We start from the raw sequence: 26,688 nt of genomic DNA on the forward strand, positions 1-26,688 counted from the left end.
AAGAATACCTCAATAAAATGTTTATTAAAAAAAAAACATTGCGATTCATGCGCAAGGACATCCAGGTCCCTCTGAATCCAGTCAGTTCCCACCAAAGTGAATAACCTCACATGTTATCATATTGCATTCCACCTGACAATTCTTGCCTATTTATCCAAACCTGTTAATTAATCATTAATTCACCCACATAGTCACTAATGTACCAATGCAGCCTCTCTGCATCTTCCACACCGCTTACCTTCCCACCTAATTTTGAGTGGTCAACAAACTTATTTAAATTACATTCAGTCCCCTCTTCTAAGTCAGTAATATAAATTGTAGATAGCTGAGGCTCAAGTAATGATTCTTGTGACACCCCACTAGTTTCAGCCTGCCAACCTAATAATGTCCCGATTACTCCAAATCTGTTTTCTCTCCATTAACTAATCATTAGGCCATGCTAACATCAATCCCATGAGACCCAATTAATAATAATAATAATAATAATCACTTATTGTCACGAGTAGGCTTCAATGAAGTTACTGTGAAAAGCCCCTAGTCGCCATTCCGGCGCCTGTCCTGGGAGGCTGGTATGGGAATTGAACCCACGCTGCTGGCCTTGTTCTGCAGTACAAGCCAGCTGTTTAGCCCACTGTGCTAACAACTTCTTGGTTGGCACATTAACTAATGCTTTTATGAAATTCCAAATACGCTAAACCTGATTCTCCCCATCATCCCCATTACTTATATCCTCAAAAAATTAACACATTTGCCAAACACCATTTTCTTTCTATAAATCTGTGTTGATTCAGTTCAATCATATGATTTCTAAGGGTCCTGTTACTACACTAATAAATTCTAGCATATTCCTCCCACTGATCTTTTCCTTCTTGCTTGACTTCAAGGCTTACCTTGCTATCTTCCAATCGGTGGGAACTATTCCAGAATCTAAGGAATTCTGGAAGATCAGAAACAAGTTACACATCTGCAACACCATGTTTAAAACCCTAGGTTGCAGGTCATCTGGTTCTGGAGTATTGCCATCATTTAGCCCCTTTAACTTGTCCAGGGCTATTTTTTAAGGCTGATTTTTCAGTTCCTCGTTCTTACAAGACACTTGGTTCCCCATTATTTCCAAAACTTTTCTATGTCTTATATCGTAAAGACACAAAGTGTTTAATGTCTCTACCACTTCCTTTATCCCCATTATAATTTCATCTGTTTCGGTCTCTAATGGCCCGTGTTTACTTTCACTGATGTCTCTCTATTTACACACCTATAGAAGCATTTACAATCTTGTTGTTTCTTTCTGATCTACTCTCATTCGAGTTTTTGTTTCCTCATCAAAGTTTTGGCTTTGCTGAATACTAAAATCCTCCCAACCCTCAGGCTTTCTGCTCTCTTTGACAATATTATAGGCCTCGTCCTGTGATTTATTTTTACCTCATTAGCTTCCATGGGACCACATTTTCTGTAGGGTTTTTGTGCCTTAAAAGGAATGTGTACTTGCTGCACAATATCTATTAAATCCTTAAATGTGAGCCAATGCTCATCTATCATAGAATCATACAGTGCAGGAGACCATTCGGCCCATCGAGTCTACATCGACCCTCTTTATGAGCACCCCACCAAGGCCCACTTCCCCACCCTAATCCTGTAACCCTATGACCTCACCTGCACATTCTCCCCATGTCTGCGTGGGTTTCCTCCCACAAGTCCCAAAAGACGTGCTGTTAGGTAACCTGGACATTCTAAATTTTCGCTCTGTGTATCGGACAGGCGTCGGAATGTGGCGACTAGGGGCTTTTCACAGTATCTTCACTGCAGTGTTAATGTAAGCCTCAATGTAAGGATTATTATTAAAACCTTTTGGACATTACGGGCAATTTAGCATGACCAATCCACTTAACCCGCACATCTTTATTTAAACTGTGGGAGGAAACATCATCTCTTATCGTGTAGTTCATCAAATTACTTTAGGTAACTTACCTTCCCATATCTACATAGTTTGCTTTATTTAGATTTAAGATCCTCAATTTGAACTTAACTAAAATCCATTTAAATCTCACTGAATAATTCTAATATGTTGTGGCTCCCTCTTTCCTGGAAACCCCTTTACCACAAGGTTATTAATTAATATTTTCTCACAGCACAATACCCGATCCAAAACCGTCTGTTCCCGAGTCCCGTCCCCCCCCACCCCCCCCCCCCCCCCCCCCCCCGGCGTGTGAACATTGTAGTACCATTATATGCACCTCTCATTTCCTGATTTGCACTCAGCCCTACACTACAACTACTGTGAGGGGGAGCCTATAAACAACTCTCACCAATATCTTCCGCCTCTTGTTTCTTAGCTTCAGCCAGACAGTTACTACTTTTTGATTTTCTGACCTAATAGTGTTTTTCTCCAGTCTTTATCCCCTTCTTTGTTTTTTAAATCAGGACCAACTCTCTTCCTTTCTATTTTGCCTACTCATTCTAAAAAGCAAGTATCCTGGAATATTTATTTCCAGCCTTTGTCACTTTGTAACAACAACTCTGTAACAGCTTTTAGATCAGACCTGTTAATTTCATTCTGTGCTATTTAAATCATCTAATTTGTTGTGAAATGTAGGGACTTTTGCTTTGACCGTTTTCTAATTTACACCTTAGTTACTAACACCCGATTACTTTTGTTACTCTCTCTCTGTCCCTCTGTTTATTTTACCCCAAATTCTGCTGATCTCGAGCCTTGACATTCCACTGTAGTCTTGGGCAGAGGGTAGGAGTGGGCAAGAGAGGGCGTGTTTCACTCTGCTCACACATATACCAGCTGTATGAAGCCCCCATGAATTTCCAACCCATTCATTTTGCACTTGTTCTCTAATTAGTAAATCGCATTCAACTTTAAAAAAAATAAACAATCACGTCCATGTTATCCAAACACTGAATCACTTTCAAGAACTGAATCATCCCATCGCTTCTCGGCCATTTGGCTCAGATCTGGTATGTCTCTCTTGTGGGGACCATGAATTGGATTCAATTTGAATTTGAATTGGTTTTTTGAGCAGGCGAGGAGCTGGATTAGGGGTTCGCCCCTCTCCACACTCTGAGCCCTAACTTTGTAACTCAGAAAAAGTAATTAAAAAAAACTGAATCATCCCACCTTCCCCCTCTCCCACTCGAGCTTCTTTTCCTCACACAGGCTCATTTCGGAGTTCACTAAGTTACACTCAGCGCACTTCTCCAAACTCTCTAATATTGCAGCATCTTGATCGACATATGACCAAATAAATGAGTTACGCAAGAATAAAAACAATATATAACCTATCACAGGTACTCTCAAATATGGCTACACAAAAACCAACAATTGAACATTTTTATAAGCTGCCAAGCACAAATTTAAATGAGCAAAGTAACTTACTGGCTTGTTTGACTGGGTGCTGCAATGGCGCTGTAATGCATCAAATTAGTTATCAGCTTCACGTTCCGGTCTTTTCCCTCACTCCGAATGACTCTTGACCCCAAACAACCTGCCTTGGCCTGATCCGCCAAACCTGGCACGGTCCAAACCGCCCAAACCAGAAATCGACACAACTCAGTCCCAAGATTGCCGGTTTTGAGATACTGTGGGCGCAATCTACCGGCCTCATCATGCCCAACGCGGGACCTGAGGAGGCCGTTAAATTGCTCGCGACGTCTCTCGCGACGACGCTCGTTGTACCTCGTGAAATCAAACGAGAGCTCAAGAGGCATCACAATCTGGATCTCACCCTCAATGGGCGGGATCCAGATTTGCATATTCAAGTGAGTAGTTAGATGGGGAGTCCAGAGGTCGGGGTGCCACATCTCGTCCTGCACTGGTGAACTGAGCTCGTTAATGCAGGAAATGAGTTTAAGCGCAATCTTGGCGGTGCATTCCTTGTCAAGACCCAAAAAAGAAGCAGAGTCCCGTTTAATAGTGGGGTGGATCTTGGCACTGGGAAACACCTCACTAAACAAGCCCAAAATGGGACTCTGTTCCTTTTCCATTAAATCACGCCCTGTATCTATATGCTCAAGACACACACCCTCCAGAGCTTGGTCAATCTGATTACATCATTTGGAGTTTCACATGGGCACACTTAAAGAGAAACTCATTGAGGACGTGCATAGTTGTAATGCTTCACTTTGTAACTAAATGTAAGACTGAGTAAAGATTTGTGGCAGTGTAATCCTTCACCAATTGGTTTTCAGGAATAGGACATAGCCTTGCTGAAAGCATTTCCACGAGGACTAGGAACTTTCAACAATAGTGATCATTGACCAATGTCCTAAATTTTGACAGTCCAATATTCGCATTGTAGAGTGCTGTACTCATGCTGCATTCTTAAATTCAAATGTCCCTTAATGTTATACGTTTTAGTTACTGTTGTATGAAGAGTCAGAAGTCCTGTTCCTTTTCACCAAACACCATTTATTTCACTTCCACAGCCTCTGCACAAAACTCCAACACACCACCTGACACAAGGGCCACCTGAAGCCCCTTTACATATCAGTGTCAATCATTGGATACTTAACATAAATGAGACAACTAATTACAATGTCTCTTCATGCATTACTTAACTCTTAACCCATTACTTAACACTTAAAACTGATGTAAAAAATTTGAATCACACACTAAACTCATCTGATAATTTAATTTCCTTTTAAACTTCCTCCTTGGGTCATGTAGTGCATTACATTTGTGTTTGATTTGGCAAATATGAATCCAATATTTTAACTTTCCCAATGAGAGTGGTGAGACTACCAGAGCCATGTATCACTTTCTCTTCATTGCAATATTCATGAGGCACATGGCCTGTGCAAAATCCAAGAAATCAGTGAAGCACCGCTCTCACGTAGCAGTTTTAGGTGAGCCTGCTAATTAACGAGATTAGGTTTGACGCAAATCCTCCAGTCTGCCTGGGAGAGATTTTGTACATGGTGTGCAAGCATTCCCTACGCCTGCTCAGCTACTTATCAGCTGTTATACAATGAACTATTTTTTTCATGAAATGTACTCATGGAATTTCATTATTCAGAACTGAAATATCATTCATCAAACAAGGAATACGTTGATGTCAAAGTAAGGTTCTCCCACGATGCCAAAGCTCCTTAACTACTTTTAATAATTGATTACCAACACTTCCTAAAATAACAGCAATATCAGACTTCAAAAAATGCTACATGGTTGGTTGTCAGTAATCCGTCTTGTTCTAATCAATGTCCTCTCTACATGTGCTCACAGGATTATTTATGCCTTGCCCAACTTCTGCATATGTGGAAATTATGCAGCAGTTTTAGCAGACTTTACTGAAGCTCGTTTTATGGAATTACATAAAAAGTTAACCACCGTTCCACTCAATTAAGCTTTCCAACAACCAAAACAAGTATTAAAAGAAAAGCATATTAAACCAAATATTCGGGATGTACATGTGCAGAAAATCAATCATTTGGAAGCATGAGGGTTCCTAGTGATAACCCATTTTTTCCACTTCATTCAAACTTCCTCGGAATATGTTTATAGAATTCTACAGCAAGTCAGGTCAGAACATAGCTGTGATAGTGCAACTCTATTAAAAAATATATTGACAACTGTAAGAAATATTATAAACCTGGAAGCAGGACAGTTCAATGGAAACAAATGAGAACCAATCAAAAAGCTGTTGTCAACTGGAAAAATGAATGTAAATAGTTTCACAGTAGCCTAATTCAGAAGTAATATCAGGCTGGCCTAGACATATACCACTTCCCTATGGACTTGCCCATAGTTGATGGAGCTTTTATTTGCTGCAAATGGTAGAAAGTAGTTGCCCCTCTCTAGAAGGGGAGGTGGTGGTGTAGCAGTATTGCCTCTTGAATCGTAATCCAGGGATCCAGGGCAAGATCTGGGAACCCAGGTTCAAACCCCACCATGTCAAATTTGAATTCTATAAAAATCTGGAATTAAAAGTCATCTAATGATGTTGATTAACATGAAATTCATCTGGCTCACTAATGTCCTTTATGCAGGCAAATCTGCAATCCTTACCTGTATTTGGCACTCGAATGCCCTCTGAATTAGAGTACCGATGAATGAACTAAAGAGAGAAAGTCGACACTAAATTACAAAAGATTCATTGAAGAAACAAGATTCACTGAAAAGCTGTGAAAAAGGACAGCCCAAATTATACTTTGAGATATTCCAAAAATGTAGATTGAAATGTTCAGCTGGTTTAGGTTGTATTGACTAGGAGTGTCATCAATCTCAAAGTCTTTTCTGAAACAACCCTTAAAAGGATAGCTGCAGAAGATTGTTCCTGACTGTCAAGACGTGATAAAAAGAAAAAAATTTGCATGGCTCCTGACAGGAAATATGGAGCTGAGAAGCAAAAGAGGCTGGAAACTTGGAATCATGCACACAAAACCACCACCCTGGGGCAGAGCTTCTCCCAATTAATCAAGCATCATTTGGGCAAAGCCTTCATCATCAATGGGTCTAAATCCTTACGTTCCATACTCATCAGCACTGAGTCTGTACCTTCACCATGTGGGCTACAATAGTTCAAAAAGATGATTCACTACCTAATTCTCAAAGGCAGCTAAGGATGAACAACAAATAATGGCCTTGTCAGTTACAATCCCAGATGTTATAACTAGATGGGAAAATCTCAGAATGGAATCCTGGCTCAAGACTGTGAGCGGGTTTCTCCGTCACGCCGCACCAGATTTCTGGTTCAGCACGCCGTTGGGATGCTCCGTTTCGCTTGCTGATCAATGGGGTTTCCCATTGTGGGGCAGCCCCAGGCTATCGGGAAACCCCTGGGCTGCCGGCAAATAAGGAGCATCCCGACAGCAAAGAATTCAGCCCCATAACATTTACTTTTCTTTATCAGACATGGAGGAACAGAATCACAGGACCGCTAATTAGTTTTAACAACAAGGAAAAAACATGAAAAAAGTGGATGATGATACAATGCCCTTTACTCCTCCTTTAGCTTAACAATTACACACAGGTTTTCGGATTAACGCTGATTACAAAGTACATCTTAATCTATAATGGTCTTGTTAACATAAAGTCTCTTTTAAGCACACAAGGTGACTGCGGGCATACACTCTCCGCTCTGAACCGCAGGTGAATGTGGATGTCTCCTCAGAATCCCGACAGATTATTGTCACGTGAGAGTTTCCAAACCCCCAATACAGGTTTTAACATCATCTTTCATAATTATGCTCTCCCTTAGAAGTTTGCATTCCAAACTCCAGACCAGATTTTCCAAAAGACACCTTTAAATAAAGCTGCCACACATCTTTTAACAGTGAATCCAGACCAGGTTTTTACACCAACATCTTTTAAGATTTTTTTGTCTTGACTGCTGTGCAAACGGCTCGCAATTGCTTCAACTCTCGATTCCCAGACTGTATTAAAATAGCTTCAGACGTTTGATCTACCTCTGAAGTTTGCTACCCCACTTTAAATTTTGTTACTGCAATTATCTCTTTAATTCACAACACTTTAGAATATAACATAGAATTCCTACAGTGCAAGAGGTGGCCATTTGGCCCATCAAGTCTGCACCGACCCTCTGAAAGAGCACCCTATATAGCCCACTCCCCCATATACCCACCTAACCTGCACATCCCTGGACACGAAGGGGCAATTTAGCATGGTCAATCCACCTATTCGGAACTTCTATGGACTGTGGGAGAACCCCAGCAGGAAAATTAAGCAGTCACGGGGAGAATGTGCAAACTCCACAGTCGCCCAAGGCCGGAATTGAACCCGGGTCCCTGGCAGTGTGAGGCAACCTTGCTAACCACTGTACTGCTGTGCCACCCACTTTGTTTATTCTTCCTTGAATTCTTCTGAATAATATCTCTGCCTCTGTTCAGTTAATCCCAGTCATCCCAGGGGGTCCCTTTAGTTAGGGAGGGGGGTCTCTGTGGGAAATCCCTCTAGTGAGAGGGTCTCTGTGGGGAGTCCCTCTATTTAGGGGGTCTCTGTGGGTGCTCTTCTAGATAGGGTGTCTCTCTTGGGGGGGGGGGGAGTCTCCTTAGTTCGGGAGTCTCTGTGGGGGGGGGGGCCTTGTAGTTAGGGGGTCTCTGGGGTCCCTCAAGTTAAGAGGTCTCTGTGGGGGGTCCCTCTAGTTTAGGGGGTACCTATGGGAAGTTCCTACAGTTAATAGGTCCCTTTTTGTGAGATCTCTGGGGGTATCCCTATTCATTGGGTCCTTGAGAGGGGTCTCCCAATTACAGGGGTCCGGGGAGAGGGGGGGCGCTCTTGTTTGGAGTCCCTGGGGAGGGGGGGGTGGCAGGTCAAGTCATGCCCGTACTTAGGGGAAAGGGGGCACCCAGGCAATCTGGGGGTGGGGTTGGGGGGGGAGGGGTTGATTTATGGGGCGGTGAGGTGGACGACCGTGGGACTTCGCAATCGGGTCACCCGCTCAAAATGGCAGCCCAATGGTAGGATTGCTTCGGGAATCCCTCATATTCCTCACCATGCATAAATTTGCATGGCAAGGGATACAGAATTGCATCCCACTTTGCACTCCCAGGGGATTGTAAAACAGGTGCAATTCTCCTCCGGCGGGAGAACATAGGGCTGGATTCTCCGCCCCCGCTGGCAGTGGGATTCTTCGTCCCGCCAGCCGGCCAATAGGGTTTCCCATTGTGGGCACCCCCACGCCGTCGGGAAATCCGCGGGCATGAGTGCGCAGCCGCCGAACTGGTGGATCCCGCCTTTGTTTTCCTAACACCAGCATTGCACACGTGCCAAGAATTAACTTCTTTAAAACTTGTATTCCCACTTAAAATCTTGGTTACATAAAAGAATGCATCGAACTTTGAATTCAGGAGTTCTTATAATAATTCTGAGAACACATTTAGGCTTCATTTCCATTACAAATGAGGCTTTGCTTAGACCGGTGGCCTGCAGGGGAAACTCACAACCTGGAAAGATCATAGATAGTGTGGCCGAAAAGAAAAGCATGCCTACGGAAATGTGAAGAGACCCAGGGAGAAATGAAACTGGTCCAGAATAACATGAGATCAAAGACCAGCGCCTTAAAGAGCACAATCTTGATGGAATTTTAAAGGATAAAATTCTGTATGAGAAACAACTGAAGCCGCAGGTCCCTCATTATATTTATAACAACGTTCTACTGATCAACTATCAGTATATATAGTCTTGTGTGTGATTATTGGATAAGCAAGTCATTAATTTACTGGATCAAACAGTCAATGTGATTTTGTGAAACCATGTAAAATAGATGCAGACCTTCATTGCCAAGCATCAGAGAAAATAATGATGTTGTTCAAAAAATAATAAGAAAACAAACTTGTCTAAATGAATTAGAATTTCAATGTTTTTGTCATACTTATTATTCTCCAATATAAGAGCTCAAACATAACATAAATAAAACTAACAACGGTTAGAATTCAAAATGTGAATTAACATCTGTGTCCAATAGTATTGAATTGGAACAGACATAGGATCATTTTTCTGCAGTAACATGTACATAAATCAGTTGACAATTTTGACATCTCTAAGAATATTTAGTGTTTATTCTTACATAATACCTCAGCACAATGTCATTTGACAAGCTGAAAACCATAAAGAGTGCTGCTGATGAGATGTGACCAACTGTAGATCAAATGAGACAGCATCAAATAGGTGGCTGACTGATCGTTCATGTTAAAACCTCAAAGGAGGAAATTCAGAGTAAAACAGACATCCAAGAATACGAAACAAAAAAAGAGGCACCATTTTTTGATTTAAATGCTACAAGCATGATATAAGAACAGTCAAGAGAATAAATCAAAGAGCCTGATATATCTGCCCAAAGCACAATAGGGCAATATATATATTTTTATTATCCATTTATGGGATGCGGGCATCGCTGGTTAGGCCAGCATTTATTGCCCATCCCCAGTTGCCCTTCAGAAGGAGTTGCCTTCTTGAACTGCTGCAGTCTTTCAGCTGTAGATACACCAACTATGCTGTTAGGGAGGGAGTTGCAGAATTTTGCCCTAGCGACAGTGAAGGAACGGCACGGTGGCGCAGTGTTAGCACTGCTGCCTATGGTTCTGAGGACCCGGGTTCAATCCCGGCCCTGTGTCACCGTCTGTGTGGAGTTCGCACATTCTCCCCGTGTCTGCGTGGGTTTCACCCCTACAATACAAAGATGTGCAGGTTAGGTGGATTGGCCATGCCACATTGCCCCTTAATTGGAAAAAAAATAATTGGGTGCTCTAAATTTTTTTTAAAAGAAAAAATATATATATATCCACTCATGTAACAAAAATCCAAAGATGCTTTACCCAACAGAAAGCTAGAGTCACAGACTAACTTCACAGACTCTCGTCTGTTGTGGCAAGGCTTAAACAACATAACGGGCTACAAAGCAAAGCTGGCACTAGTGCAGCCCTCCCCGATGAACTCAGTGCATTCTATGCTCGGTTCAAACAGGAAACTATCAAACCGTCGTCAACTGCCCCAGCAGCCTCGGACACACCCATACTTACCTCACAGCTTCCGAAGTCAGATCAGCCTCTTGAAAGTGAACCCTCGAAAGCGACGGGTCCTGATGGAGTCCCTGGTCATGCAGTCAGATCCTGTGCGGACCAACTGGCGGGTGTGTTCATGGACATCATCAACCTCTCCCTGAACCGTTCCGAGGTTCCTACCTGCTTCAAGAAGACTACCATCAAATCGGTGCCAAAGAAGAACCAGACAACGTGCCTCAACGACTACCGTCCAGTGGCCTCGACATCGATCATTATGAAATGCTTCAAGAGGTTGGTTATGAGACACTTCAACTTCATACTCCCAGAATGGCTTGATCCGTTGAAATCCGCAAACTGCCACAACCGGTCCACATCAGACACCATCTCCCTGGCCCGACACTCAACCCTGGAGCACCTTGACAACAAGGACTCCTATTAACAGCTCCGCCTTTAACACGATAATTCCAGCGAAACTCATATCAATGCTCCAAAACCTAGGACTCTGCTCCTCCCTCTGCAACTGGATCCTCGACTTCCTGACCCATAGCACAACCGTAGTGGGTCAGATCTCGAACAACGATGAGTCAGAATACAGGAGGGAGATAGAGAACCTAGTGGAGTGGTGTAATGACAAAAATTTCTCTCTCAATGCCAGCAAAACTAAAGAGCTGGTCATTGACTTCAGGAAGCAAAGTATCGTACATACCCCTGTCTGCATCAATGGTGCTGAGGTGGAGATGGTTGACAGCTTCAAATTCCTAGGCGTGCACATCACCAACAATCTGTCCTGGTCCACTCACATCAGTGCTACGACCAAGAAAGCACAACAGTGCCTATACTTCCGAAAGGAACTAAGGAAATTCAGCATGTCCACATTGACTCTTACCAATTTTTACACATGTACCATAGAAAGCATCCTATCTGGCTGCATCACAGCCTGGGATGGCAACTGCTCGGCCCAAGACCGTAAGAAACTACAGAGAACCATGAGCACAGGCCAGTAATAATAATAATAATCTTTATTAGTGTCATAAGTAGGCTTACATTAACATTGCAATGAAGTTACTGTGAAAATTCCCGAGTAGCGACATTATGATGCGTGTTCGGGTACATAGAGGGAGAATTCAGAATGTCCAATTCACCTAACAGCACGTCTTTTGGGACTTGTGGGAGGAAACCCACAGACACAGGGAGAACATGCAGACTCAGCACAGACAGTGACCCAAGCCAGGAATCGAACCCTGGTGCTGTGAAGCAACAGTGCTAACCAATGTGCTACCGGCACACGGATCCCGCCTCCTATCCATTGACTCTGTCAACACCTCCCGCTGCCTTGGGAAAGTGGGCAGCATAATCAAAGACCCCTCCCACCCAGGTTATTCACTCTTTCAACTTCTTCTATCGGGCAGGAGATACAAAGATCTGAGAACACGCACAAACAGGTTCAAAAACAGTCTCTTCCCCGCTCTTACCAGAGTCCTGAATGACTCTCTAATGGACTGAACTGATGTCTTCACATATCTTCTCTACTGAGTAGTACTGCACTCTATATGAATTTTAGAATTTACAGTGCAGAAGGAGGCCATTTGGCCCATCAGGTCTGCACCGGCCCTTGGAAAAAGCACCCTACTTCAGCCCATGCCTCCACCCTATTCCCGTAACCCAGTAACCCCACCTAACCTTTTGAACACCAAGGGGCAATTTGACATCGCCAATCCACCTAACCCACACATCTTTGGACTGTGGGAGGAAACCGGAGCATCCGGAGGAAACCCACGCAGACAGGGGGAGAAAGTGCAAACTCCCAAACTCCACACAGACCGTCACCCGTGGCCGGAATTGAACCCAGGACCCTGGAGCTGTGAGACAGCAGTGCCAACCACTGTGCCACCACGCCACCGTGCTCACCTGTGCCTATGTATTTATATTATGTATTTATGCATGTCCTATGTTTTTTTCCTATGGAATGATCTGTCTGGACTGTACGCAGAACAATACTTTTCACTGTACCTCTGTACACATGACAATAAAACAAATCCAAATCCAGAAATCGGGGAAGAAAGATTATGGGAAGTCCTCTGAGGCACAGCGGTAAATTATGAAGATAATGCTGAAGGAATAGAAGCTGTGACGGTGATCCTATTTAAAAAGAGAACCAATTGGCTGGAAAGCAATTTGGGACGTCATTAGGGGGAGACAGTAGTAGAAATGTCACTTAACTAGTAATCCAGAGACCCATGCTAATGCTCTGGGGACATGGGTTCAAAACCTACCACAGCAGCTGATGGAATTTAAATTACATTTGATTTTTAAAAATCTGGAATTGAAAGCTTATCTCAGTAATGGTGAACGTTAAACTATCACTAATTGCCGAACAAACCCATCTGGTTCACTAATGCCCTGGCCCATGTGTGACTCCAGACCCACAGCAATGTGGTTAACTTTTAATTGCCCTCTGAAATCGCTGAGCAAGCCAGGTTTAAGGGGCAAGTTAGCAACAGGTAACAAATGTCTTGCCTTCAATGCCCATGTCCCACGAAAGAGAAAAAAAAGGACGTGAAGGAAACAATATAAACACAAGTCCTTCATTTCCAGGGTCCAGTAGTAGCTGAAATCTCTGCTATCAATTGTGGAACTGTTATAACCTGCCTGCTTACCATTGGCTGGGGACTAATGACAATCCCACAATCCTGTGGGAGTATGAGCTTCCCCAATGAGGGTGGGGGGGGGGGGGGAGAAACCATTAGTAAACTCCAAGTATAAATACAGCTGGCCAGTTTAGGAACCAGCAGGAAGGAGTGTGCAGCAAGGGAAGTTGCTGCTACTGTTATATATATATGTTGTTGTAAATAAATGTTATTACTTTGTATCCTTAAACTCGTGCTGGATTTTTCGTGGCCCTTACAAAAGGAACCAACTGTGGGGGAAGCGGGGATATATGAGAGAAGTAAATTGAACCGAATTAGAAAATCGGGGACACATTCTGGGAAAAACAGGCCGGACAGGATTGCAGACAAGGGTGAGTTTGAAGACAAGGACTTTTTAAGTCAAATGGGGATAGAAAGCCAATGGAGATCAATGAGAACAAGGATGAAGAATGATGGGTAAATGGGACTATGCTATTGATATGATTGTGATCACAGAACTGACCCGGAAAATATTTGAGAAATCGATCCTTGATCTGATGAAAACCTGGACGAGGTTTGCAGTGGCAGACATTGAGGCAAGAAGGGCAACATTCCAGAGTTGGAAGTTGGCAATTTATAGCAGGAACCAAATAAGATGGCTTCACGTTACTGCTGATGTTAAACTGAAGGATGTTCTGCCTCATCAAAGTCTAGGTAAGCAACAAGAAATTGGACAGCACAACAAGAAATATGGAATGGACCCTGAAAGTTCATGCTTGTGTCAGCACCATACATACGGAAACGGAATCACAGAGAGGCACCAAACAGCTGATGGAAAAAAAAGAGATGGCCAATGATGAAGCTTCAGGTACGACCAATGCAGCCAGCCATTTCCCACAGAAATATATATTTCACCTTCAATATGGAGTTAGGACTTTTGGTAATTGGGTAGTAATCAGATGCTGGGGAGTAAAAGGAGACAAGCAGCAAATTTATACGCACCAGATGAAATATTCCGTGATAACTGCGACAGGTTGGGCTCACCGGTGGCTTGGCATATGAGTCAGTTTGGGGTTCAATTCACATTCTGTACTGTACAGGTGACAGTCGAGGTTCAACGGTGAAGATTGGTCATTATTTGTTTTCTCACTAAGGAACCATAAAACACTGATCATGTTCCCCCTCCCTCTTTCACCGCCCTCACCACCTTCAAGGAGGTGGTGAAAAAGTCAATAAGATGAAAACCAGATGGACAACCTGGTATCAACTTAGGCACCAAAAAAGACATATGGAGCACCCTTCCCAGTTGACTATGCAACAACCGGCGGCTTGACCCAAAATTGGGAAAGCTGCCCCATAGGCTAGTCCAGCTACAGCCATATCTTACCTTACAGACTGTATCCCAGATACCATCATCACCATCCCTGCGCACCTCCTCACACACCAGCTGGACAGACCCACCTGAGGTAGCGGAGGAGTGTTTTACAGTCAATAGGGAATTGATCTGCGAGTCCTCAACGTTGATTCTGAATCCCATGGAGTCTCATGGTATCAGGACAAACATGAGTAAGGAAACCGCCTGCTGATTATCATCAACCCTATCCCTCGGCAGGTGAGTCATTGGTCCATTGGGCAGCACGGTAGCATAGCGGTTAGCACAGTTGCTTCACAGCTCCCGAGTCCCAGGTTCGATTCCCAGCTTGGGTCACTGTCTGTGCGGAGTCTGCACGTTCTCCCCGTGTGTGTGTGTGGGTTTCCTCCGGGTGCTCCGGTTTCCTCCCACAGTCCAAAGATGTGCAGGTTAGGTGGATTGGTTATGATAAATTGTCCTTAGTGTCCAAAAAGGTTAGGTGGGGTGACTGGGTTACGGGGATAGGATTGGGGTGTGGGCTTAAGTAGGGTGCTCTTTCCAAGGGCAGGTGCAGACCCGATGGGCCGAATGGCCTCCTTTTGCACTGTAAATTCTATGATTCCTCTATGCTGGTTCACCACTACCTACTCAAGAGCAATTAGGGATGGGCAACAAATGGCTGCCTAGTCAGCGCCGTTACATCCCAACAAATAATTTTTTTTAAAACAATGGCCAGAATTTTCCCGGAATCATCACGGGCAGGATGGACAATCTGAAGGACCAGCCAAAGGTCCGTTAACTTTGGACGGGAAAAAAGGATTAAGACACTAAAAGATTTGTTTCTTGGGGGTCGGTTTGCAGGATTGAAGGAGCTGGAAGCGAAGTATGGGCTGGAGCAGGGGAAAATGTTTAGATACATGCAGGTTCGAGACTTTGCCAGGAAGGAGATTCAGAGCTTCCTGGTGGAGCCGGCCTCCACATTGCTGGAGGAGGTGCTGACGACAGGGGGACTGGAGAAGGTGGTAGTATCGGTGGTTTACGGAGCTATTTTGGAAGTGGGGAAATCACCACTGGAAGGGATCAAATCAAAGTGGGAGGAAGAGTTGGGAGAGAGTATGGAAGAGGGGTTCTGATGTGAGGTGCTCCAGAGAGTGAATGCCTCCACCTCATGCGCGAGGTTGGGGTTGATACAGCTGAAAGTGCTATAGAGAGCACACCTCACAAAGGCGAGGATGAGCCGGCTCTTTGAGGGGGTAGAAGATGTGTGTGAACGTTGCGGGAGGGGCCCCGCAAACTACGCTCATATGTTTTGGTCCTGTACAAAGCTGGAGGATTACTGGAAGGAGGTGTTTAGGGTAATCTCTAAAGTGGTGCACGTGAAACTGGACCCAGGCCATCGGGTGGCCGTATTCGGGGTATCGGACCAGCCGAGGTTGGAAACGGGCACAGAGGCAGATGTTGTAGCCTTCGCCTCGTTGATCCCCCGAAGGCAAATCCTGTTGGGATGGAGAGCAACATCTCCACCCTGTGCCCTGGCGTGGCGGGGGGTCCTGTTGGAATTCTTGACTCTTGAGAAGGCTAAGTTTGAACTGAGGGGAAGGATGGAGGGGTTCTACAATTCATGGGCGTTATTCATTCTGCACTTTCAAAAATTGGATAACATCGAACATTAGTGGGGGGGGGGGGGGGGGTTGTGTGTGTTAATGGTGGTTATGGGTGATTCCTGATTCCTTTTTGTTAATTGATTATGTTAACATGTAGGGAGTTGTTTGGGGGTTGGTGGGAGGATGGGATTCTTGTTCTTGATTGACATTATATTCATTACTGTTTATTGTTGGGGGGTGTAAATTTGGTAGAAAATGTGAAAAAGGAGGATAATAAAAAAATTTTTTTTTTTTTTTTTTTTTTAAACTTGGGCGGGAATTTCAGGTACTGCGACTGTTGGGACGGAAAATGAACCTGAGTTTTAAAGCTGCGCTGTTTCTTTGCGCAATGATCAGAAAGGAAGGTGCAGGAGCATTCTGTTCAAAGTGCAATTGGTTCATTAAGAATGAAATAAATGATCTTCCCTGCTGTGGCTGCATATAAAACACAGGGAATATCAGCATTTACTCAGAGTCCAGGAACAGTGCTGCATGAAGTAGATATTTCCAAAGGCTCTTGATTCAACCGTTTTTTTTTAAAGAATGGTTATTGAGGCGGTTATTATGGAATGGAAATGGCACTAGGTCACACATAGCCAGAGGGATGAAAGTTTTTTTTTCATTTCACTGGTCTGTTAATTTAACCTGACGGGCTGGTTAAATGAATATTTGTTTCTAGCCCCTGGCCTTCCAGAAACCTTTCAAAAACATCAAGTTCAATTTTCTATTGGGTTAAATTAAACTTTCCCTTTCCTTGTGAATAAAGGTCCTACCGGCATATTGTACGTTTGCGCAAAGCGGTGGAAAGCATATCCATAACAAAAAGGATCACCAAGGAGATAATCAAAATTTATTAAGAGCCGAATAACGAAGTAAGGAACTCTGATGAAATTAAACAGACCAAAATATAAATGGATTAAGAACTATTCTTCACACAAATCAAATTATTTAATTTTTTAATTTTTATGGATTGTCTGTTAAATTGTAGCTCCTTGTATCCAGACAGCAATGTTCAAACAATTGGCCAACTGCATCACTGAAGATGACATTGTGGCCAGTCACACTGGAGCTCTCTTGTGCACACTTGGTACCTGCAGACCCCTGGGCAGCTACATTTTGATATTAGGATAGATTTGGAAGGAATGTCCACTTTCACAGAAAATAAACGGCACTGTAAAAAGTCAATCCTTAAAGTTCCCACGAGATAGCTGAGCTTTTTGCGAGTATAACTTCTCACCTCGATAGATTTATGTCGCAGTCAGAAGTCAAACGAGTGACAGACAATCTTGGGACCTAACTTCCAAGTTATGCTGCCACTTTTAGGTCACTACATACTATGGCTCAGTTGATAGCACCCTTGCTCCTGAGTCAGGTGGTTGAGGGTTTCAAGTCTCATGCCAGAGACTTCAGCACGTATTCCAGACTGACACTCCAGTGCAATACTGAGGGGATGCTGCACCATCAGAGGTGCTGCCCTATGGGTAAGACATTAAATCGAGGCCCCATTTGCTCTCTTAGGTGGATGTAAAAGATTTCACGGTACGATACGAAGAAGAGCAGGGCTGTTCTCCCTGGTGTCCTGGCCAATATTTATCTTTCAGTCAAGGCGGCACAATGGTTAACACACAGCCTTACAATGCCAGGGAGCTGGCTTTGATTCTGACTTCGGATGACTGTCTGTGTGGCGTTTGCACATTCTCTCCATGTCTACGTGGGTTTTCTCTGGGTTCTCCGGTTTCCTCCCACAGTCCAAAGATGTGCAAGTTAGGTGGAGTGGCCATAATAAATTGCCCCTTAGGGTGGAGTTGCAGGAATAGGGAAAGGGATTGGGCCTAGGTAGGGTAGTTTTTCAAAGGGTCAATGCAGACTCAATGGGCCGAGTGGCCTGTTTCTGCACTGCAGAAATTCAATGAAAGTACCAAAAACAGATTGTCTGCTCATTAACAGGTTGGTGTTTGTGGGATTCTGCTATACCAAAACTGAATGCTGTATGTCCTGGATTTACAACAGTAACGAGATTTCAAAAGAACTTCCACAACTATAAATCACTTAGGGATGTCCTGAGGCCATGAAAGGCATTATTAAATACAATCTCTTTTTCTTTGCTTTATTAAACTAATATTCATCAACATGAAAACATATAAAGGTTACAACAACTCTTTACAAGGTCTTGAAGACAGTAGGACCAGCAATGGACACAAGTCTTTAAATATAATGACTGATCAAAGAACAAATTAACAATTTGTATTGATATAGCATCATTAATATATAAGTATACCCCAAGGAGTTTAAAATAGATAAAAATAATTGACAGCTGTTGAAGAGTTTGAGGTATTCCCACGACTGGGGAATTCTTCCCGAGACCTCTCCACTTCCCTCTCCTCCTTTGACAAATTTCTTAAAACTTGCTTCTCACAGGTCCTGACAAATCCTTGTGTGGCTGGGTGTCACATTTTACCTGATAATGCTCCTGTGAAGCAGCTTGGGACATTTTACTATGTTAACAGTGCTATGTTAATGCAAGTTGTTGTTGTTGTGACAGGTTGAAAATTCAGTTTTAAAAAGCACTTTCATGCCTGGAGGGAGGTGCAATTTAAGGAGAGGTTATCGAGAATGCCGCTGAAGCAGCTGACGGTTGCGCACTGTTGTGTTCCGTTACTTCCTTGTTGATGAAGGTACACACGGACATGAAGATATAGTTGCTACAAGTATTTATTCTTAGTGATAACAATGCATTCCTATGTACAAACGTTTCCGTGTCCGTTACTGCTGTCTGCTGTCTTGTCCATCCTGCTACCCAGTGCCCGACTCCCGTCCGTCCTCTTGTATACATACATCTGACCGGTCTGGTTCCACCTGCTGGCGGGAGGTTATAGCTATCCCTACATGTGTTGGTCATTGTCTATATACAGTGGCACTGTTATGTACAAACATATACATTGATATAACTATGTACAATTATACATAGATATGCCTATCCCATATCACCACACGCACTACCAAGTGTGAGGCAAAGGGAGGGATAGAGGTGCACAGAAGATAAAAGAACTGACGGATGTGACAGAGAATACAAGTCTCAAAGAGATGGCAAAGATATGATGGTGGGTGATGGGTGGCGGTACGGGTGGAGGGGAGGTAGCTTTTAAGTTTAATTAATCGAGGATGTGAGTCCATGTCTACAGGTGACAAAATAATGGATACGGCATTGGTGGCTCTGGGAATAAGTTGGGAGTGACATACAAAGCTTCAGTGATAGACGTAGGCAGTCTTTATAATGGAAAGATGATGAAATTTGAAACTGGATTCAACAGGAGTTTCTCATAGCCTGACTCAGCCCATGCAGGTGACAAAAAAGAAGATGGAATTAGTGGCAGCAGAGTGTAGATTATGGCATGGGCCAAAGATTATTTAGCTCAAAGAAATGTTGTGCTCCAATGTAAAATCAGCTTCAGCTAAGCAGTCTGACAACACAGACATTGAGTTGGATGCTACCAGCAGACATGGAATAATAGCAAGAGGCCAGCCATCTAAGTTTAAAACAATCACAGCAAAGGAAAAATTCTGCCGTCTTTCTTTAAATTAAAAATAAACACTTCTTAACCACTGCCGAAAATCAATGTCAGACCTTCTCATTGGTACTGGCCTCAAATGTTAACTTCAAAAAATAAGAATGATTGAGACCAAATCATTTGATAAGTACATAATTGGCCTTTGTTTCCCTAAAACGCATTTCATAAGTTCACATCGAAGCAGCTGCTGGATAGTTGAAAATGTATGACAGTCATGCTGAGTTTTATCTGTTCCCAGGAATGGCCACCAGGTGGAGCAATTCAGTCACTCAACAGGTCTCAGTGCCAATGCTCATACAAAACTCTTCAGTCAATACAATTCTTACATTAAAAACCTGGAGATGATGGACAATGAAAAACAATATTTGTTTTACATATTTCAGGGAGAAGGGAAGGAATGAATAGTTCAGATAGACGGTCAACGGTCTGAAATGTTTCTCTTTCCACTGATATTGCCTGCCCTGCTGACAGTATTCTCCAACATTTTTTGTTTTTAGTTTCTGTAAGAATTTAAAATGTTTTTTCAAAAATGGAGAGCCATAAACAGGAACAAAATATCTCCCTCAGTAAAACCTCTGGGTTAGTCTGAGCTGTGTAAGCCTGCTTGTAAGCTCCAGGATTATCTAGATGTGCTATTTCGGGAGTTGCAACGCAACCTCTTTTCCTGAAGACCCTGGCTGGGATTCTCCGACCCGCCACCCCCACGCCGACTCACCGCTTCTGATTTTCAGGCGCCCGTGGGATTGCCGCCGCGCCAGTCAGGGGCCGTTGAAAGCGGTCCCCCCCCCCCCCCGGCGATCCTCCGGGCCCCGACCGGCCGAGTGCCTGCCAAGTTCCGCCGGCGTGTCTCAGGGGCCGTGCTGGGGGGGGCCTCCACGGTGGCCTGGCCCACGATCGGGGCCTACCCATCGGCGGGCGTGCTGGTTCCGTGGGGGCCTATGTTCATCCGTGCCGGGCCCCTGTCGGGCTCTGCCATATTGCCCGGGGGCTGGCGCGGAGATGGGAACCCATTTGCATGTACGGAATCACACCAGCCATTCCGTGCATGCACGGAATCACGCCGGCTGTAGCGCATATGCGCGAACACGCGCCGGCCGGAGCTGCGGGGACCACTCCTGCGCCGACCTAGCCCCCTAGGAAGGGGAGCATTCCTGATTATCGGGGACCATTGACGCCGGAGTGGTTGCCGCCGCTTTTCACGCCGGCGTCAGAACTTGGCCACCGCGTCCCAGCATCTGTTTCAAAAGGTTTACCAAAAATAAAACAATTGGGAGCATCAGGATAAAAATTTGGCATTTCTAATCGAAGTACATGATAAATTGCCAAATGCCCCTGATAGACCAAAGAATTTCCACAGATGATAAAATACAGTACATGTATTGGATTTCAACAGAAAAAAAATCAAAACTAGATTGGAAGTAATTGAGTTATCACATTTTTGGCATTCATTGGGTTTTCCTTTATTTTTTTTCTTTAGAGTTCCCGTACATGCGTGTTCAGGTTTTGTGCATGAATGTGCATGAATTAGGTGTAAACGTGTTCAAAAAGATGAAGTCATGGAAAAAGAGCACATTTCTCCACTTGGAATAAAACATTTATAAAAAATTACACGGGCAAAAAACATTTTCAATTTTGAGTTTTCACAACAGATCTTGTAAGAAATTGATTTTTCTTTACTATTAACCTGTTAATGGAGAGATGTGTGGAATTACGACAATTATTTTCAGCTCTTGATTCTTGTGATCGTACAATCAGAATTGTGACTCCAATGCTTCATTCAGGATAATTTTCCATCCAAGCAATTTTCGAAACAAGAAGAGTCACAACCCTTTCATCAAACCAAATGCACCATCTATAACCATGGCTTAGCTATATCACTCAAAAAAGTGCATTTACAGCATGGCTATATTTTTCAACAAAATAATCATTTGAAACCACAAAGTACAGTATAACTATGAGCCTTTTATCCCACAATTTAAACATAACTCTTACTTTTCTTAATTTTTTTAAATTTAGAGTACCCAATTATTTTTTTTCCCAATTAAGGGGGAATTTAGCGTGGCCAATCCTGCACATCTTCGGGTTGTGGGGGTGAAACCCACGCAGACACGGGGAGAATGTGCATACTCCACACGGACAGTGACCCAGGGCCGGGATTCGAACCCAGGGCCTCAGCGCCGCAGTTCCAGTGCTAACCACTGCGCCACCAGCCACCCCTACTTTTCTTGATTTAATCAGTTTAGGTATTTTTCATGTTAATGCAATCCAACTGGAAAAGTTGGAAGCTGTAAATGAGATGAAGAGCTACATGCAGCTCCACAGCCACCAATTGCCAACTCCTGGTCTATATTAATGTTGGTCACATCTTATACTACATTCAGCAATTTGCTTAATCTCTTGTATTGGTTCAAATCTGCCAAAATGCAACTGTAATACAAAAATCATTCACAAAAGGCAATAGAATTAATCTTACCCCATATCTGGCTCACTGAAGGAGGAAGGATATGCCGGCCTGAGGAATGAAGAAAGAATGAAAATTAGAAATTGATCAAGTAAATCACAGGGATACACATATTTGCATTGTAGACCTATAACTGTCAATACCATCTACATAAAAATCTTACATTTATCTATCATTTGCAAATTTGCACCATTCTGCCTCTCAAAATTTGAAACATCAATAACTATTCTACCATAATCATTTTTAAATATTATGTGTTAAAATAGATGCATTGACAAAACCAGGAAGTTAATCTGTGATAAGTACAAATTATCCAGACAATGTTGTTATAAACGTCTCAGTCCATGTAGACAGATTTAAACAGAAAGTAAGTGAGGAGAGAATTGATAAAACAGTCAAACCTAGAGTAGACAAAACTCCTGTTCCTGACACATCACATCATGCATATTAAAAGGTGCTATGAAAGAGAGATAAATGAGGTAGCATTAAGCAAAATAGCAACATGCTCCACTCCCAAGCAAGAATCTTAAACTTAAAACAAAACCAATTCCAAAGGTATGAGCAGAGAGCTGCCCCGGGGATTAAAAGGTATGGTGACAAATAAACAGTGGGAAATATTTAAAGAAACATTTCAAAAATCAACAAAAATACAGTTCATTAAGAAACAGAAAAACTGCCAGAAAGATCTACCGTGATTTACGAAGTGAGGCTTACAATATTGCAAAGAATAACATTTAGCCTGAAGTTGTTGGTAGGATATTTCCCCTGGCTGATGATCAGGGGACATAGTGATTAATCTTCCAATACTGTCATTGATAGATGCATCTGCGACAGGTAGATTGGTGGCAATGAGATCAAGTATGTTTTTCCCTCTTGTTGTTTAAGAGAAACATAGAAAATAAGAGCAGGAGGAGGCCATCTGGCCGATCATCCAACTCAATAGCCTAATTCCGCTTCTCCCCCATATCATTTGATCCCCTTAGCCCCAAGTACTATACCTACGTTTTGGCCTCAACAACTTCCTGTGGTAACGAATTCCAGAGGATCACCACTCTCTGGGTGAAGACATTTCTCCTCATCTCTGTCCTCTGTCCTAAATGGTTTACCTCATATCCTCAGGCTGTGACTCCTGGTTTTGGACGCCCCCACCATCCTTCTTGCACTTACCCTGTCTAATCCTGTTGGAATTTTATAGGTTTCTATGAGATTCCCTCCTCATTCTTCTGAGCTCCAGTGAATACATTCCTAACCAGTTCAATCTTTCCTCATATGTCAGTCCCGCCATCCCAGGAATCAGTCTGGTACACCTTCGCTGCACTCCCTCTATAGCAAGTACATCCTTCCTCGAGACTTCCGCTTGTGACCATGGAGTGATTGGTCCCATAAAGGGCTGTTCCTGTTCAAAGTCACAGAAAAGGGCTCTTTTTACCCAGATCCGGGTGGAATTTTGATGAAAAGGCGTAGGTGAATGCTAGAGGAGTAGTTTACCCCTGGAATGGTATGTCTTCTGATCACCGGACCCGTCAGGAAACAGAGAGAGGTTTGGCTGGAAAGTTGAAACAGTTTTGTGCTTCTCAGACAGTCTCTTCCAGCATGCAGGTAGGGGAGGGGCAAGCTGTAAGGCCCCAGATCCAGGAACTGATGACTTTTATCAAGGAGGAATTCCATAAACAGAGCAAAGAAATGCATGAGGATCACGCAAAGGCCATTGCAGAAGCCGTGACACCCCTGAAGAGTACTTTGGAGTGTATGGAGAGGTGTTTGGAGGTGCAGGGGTCACAGATTCAGGAGATTGAAGGAGTGATCTCGGACCACAGTGATCGTGTGGTGACTCTGGAGGCGGAGGTGGGGCTCCTAGGAGACCTTTGTAAAACGCTGAGGGCAAAAGGTGGAGGAGCAGAAGAATGCCTCGAGAACGCAGAAACTGTGAATCGTGGGCCTGCCTGAAGGAGTGGACGGTGTAAGTGCCACGAGGTACGTCTCGAGGATGCTGGCGGGACTGGTGGCAGAAGGGGTGCTAGATAAGGCAACTGAAGTGGACCGAGCGCAGAGGTCTCTGAGGCAAAAGCCTAGAGCTGGGGAGCCATAAATTTGTGGAGAAAGAGAAAATTCTACGGCGACCAGGTAGAAGCGTAGCTGCGACTGGGAGAGAAATAACGTCCGGATTTATCAGGACATTGGAGCCGAGTTGGCAAAACGGCAGGCAGGTTTTAACAAGGCCCAGGCAGTGCTGTACCGGCGGCAGATCAGGTTTAGGGTGCTCTACCCGGCGAAATTATGGGCGACGTTCGGAGGCTGGGAGTATTATTTCGAGACACCAGAATCGGCCGAAGACTTCATTAGGGAGCATAAACTGGGGGAGAACTGAGTGGACAATGCTTGGGAACCGGGGTGCTGGCACTTTATAATGGTCGGGAGCATGTTTGACGTGGGTGTAGGGATTGGGGGACTTTTGCCTTTTTTGGTTGGGGGGGGGGGGGGGGGGGGGGGGTCTGTTCAATGTTGAGATTATAAGGAGTTGTAGGGGTGAAAAGTTTATGTGGGGATGGATGTTCCCATCCCCCATCCTGTTTTATGGGACTGTTCATGTTTAACATCTGTTTGTTTGCTTTTGGAGAAGGCTACCTGGAGTTCAGGAGAAGTCCTTGTTTGGGTGGGGGAGAGTAAGTCCTGCAGGAGGCCTTCTTCTTTGAGCTGAGGAGTGGTGTTGGGGGGGTGGTCATTAGGATGTGCCTTTGGGCAGGGGCAGCCGTGCTATCAGGTTATGCTGGTGAAAGGAAGTGAGGTGGTAGGGGAGAAAGCCAAGAGGGGTGACCAGGAGGAGGGGGGAAATGGGAAATGGGAAGTGGGGGGGTGGGGGAAGAAGGGGAAGGGAAAAAGCGGGGGGGGTGGTGTCTGCGATGCGGCAGGGGGTGAGAGATGACATGGTCAAGGGCGAAGAAAGGGGCCATCTGGGATGGGCTAGATACAGAGTGGAATTAAAGGGGCTGGAGTTAAGTGGGGAAGATGACGGATGGTAGAGGGGATTGGAGGCGCAAGCCTCTATTGTTGGTAACATGGAACGTCCGGGGACTGAATGGGCTGGTTAAAAGGTCACGGGTGTTCGAGCACCTCAAGAGCGTGAAAGCGGGGATTGTCTTTTTGCAGGAGACACCTCTGTGTGAAGGACCAGGTTAGGTTAAGGAAGGGGTGGGTCGGGCAGGTTTTTCACTCGGGGTTTGATTTGAAATCGAGGGGTGTAGCGATTTTAATGAGCAAAAAAAATGGGATTCGTGAGTGCGCAGGCAGTGAGGGATCCAGGTGGGAGATATGTGATCGTGAGTGGGGTATTGGAAGGGGCACCGGTAGTGTTGGTAAATGTGTATGCCCCAAATTGGGATGATGTGGGTTTTATAACTGATGCATGTAGAAATGGTACAGCAGTTATCATGGGGGATTTTAATCTACATGTTGATTGGTTTAACCAGGTCGGTCAAGGCAGCCTTGAGGAGGAGTTTATAGAATGTATCCGCGATAGTTTCCTAGAACAGTATGTAATGGAACCTACGAGGGAACAAGCGGCCCTAGATCTGGTCCTGTGTAATGAGACAGGATTGATTCAGGATCTCTTAGTTAGGGATCCTCTCGGAAGGAGCGATCACAATATGGTGGAATTTAAAATACAGATGGACGGTGAGAAGGTAAAATCAAACACTAGTGTTTTGTGCTTAAACAAAGGAGATTACAATGGGATGAGAGAAGAACTAGCTAAGGTAGACTGGGAGCAAAGACTTTATGGTGAAACAGTTGAGGAACAGTGGAGAACCAACCAAGCGATTTTTCACAGTGCTCAGCAAAGGTTTATACCAACAAAAAGGAAGGACGGTAGAAAGAGGGAAAATCGACGTGGATATCTAAGGAAATAAGGGAGAGTATCAAATTGAAGGAAAAAGCATACAAAGTAGCAAAGATTAGTGGGAGACTAGAGGACTGGGAAATTTATAGGGGGCAACAGAAAGCTACTAAAAAAGCTATAAAGAAGAGTAAGATAGATTATGAGAGTAAACTTGCTCAGAATATAAAAACAGATAGTAAAAGTTTCTATAAATACATAAAACAAAAAAGAATGGCTAAGGTAAATATTGGTCCTTTCGAAGATGAGAAGGGAGATTTAATAATGGGAGATGAGGAAATGGCTGAGGAACTGAATAGGTTTTTTGGGTCGGTCTTCACAGTGGAAGACACAAATAACATGCCAGTGACTGATGGAAATGAGGCTATGACAGGTGAGGACCTTGAGAGGATTGTTCTCACTAAGGAGGTAGTGATGGGCAAGCTAATGGGGCTAAAGGTAGACAAGTCTCCTGGCCCTGATGGAATGCATCCCAGAGTGCTGAAAGAGATGGCTAGGGAAATTGCAAATGCATTAGTAATAATTTACCAAAATTCACTAGACTCTGGGGTGGTCCCGGCGGATTGGAAACTAGCAAACGTGACACCACTGTTTAAAAAAGGAGGTAGGCAGAACGTGGGTAATTATAGGCCAGTGAGCTTAACTTCGGTAGTAGGGAATATGCTGGAATCTATCATCAAG

General features: G+C 43.9%; 1 protein-coding gene across 7 annotated transcripts in view; it reads right to left on the reverse strand.

The window, feature by feature from the left end:
• Window positions 1-26,688, reverse strand: part of LOC140408768 (LIM domain-binding protein 2) — a 728,711-nt gene that overhangs the window by 595,986 nt on the left and 106,037 nt on the right. For all 7 annotated transcript variants that reach the window (XM_072496432.1, XM_072496430.1, XM_072496429.1 and 4 more), the window contains exon 3: window positions 22,128-22,166. In XM_072496432.1, coding sequence (XP_072352533.1) covers window positions 22,128-22,166 — 39 coding nt within the window. The remainder of the gene's footprint in view (window positions 1-22,127; window positions 22,167-26,688) is intronic.

The sequence above is a fragment of the Scyliorhinus torazame genome, chromosome 3 (genome assembly GCF_047496885.1).
Source record: "Scyliorhinus torazame isolate Kashiwa2021f chromosome 3, sScyTor2.1, whole genome shotgun sequence".
Lineage (NCBI taxonomy): Eukaryota > Metazoa > Chordata > Chondrichthyes > Carcharhiniformes > Scyliorhinidae > Scyliorhinus > Scyliorhinus torazame.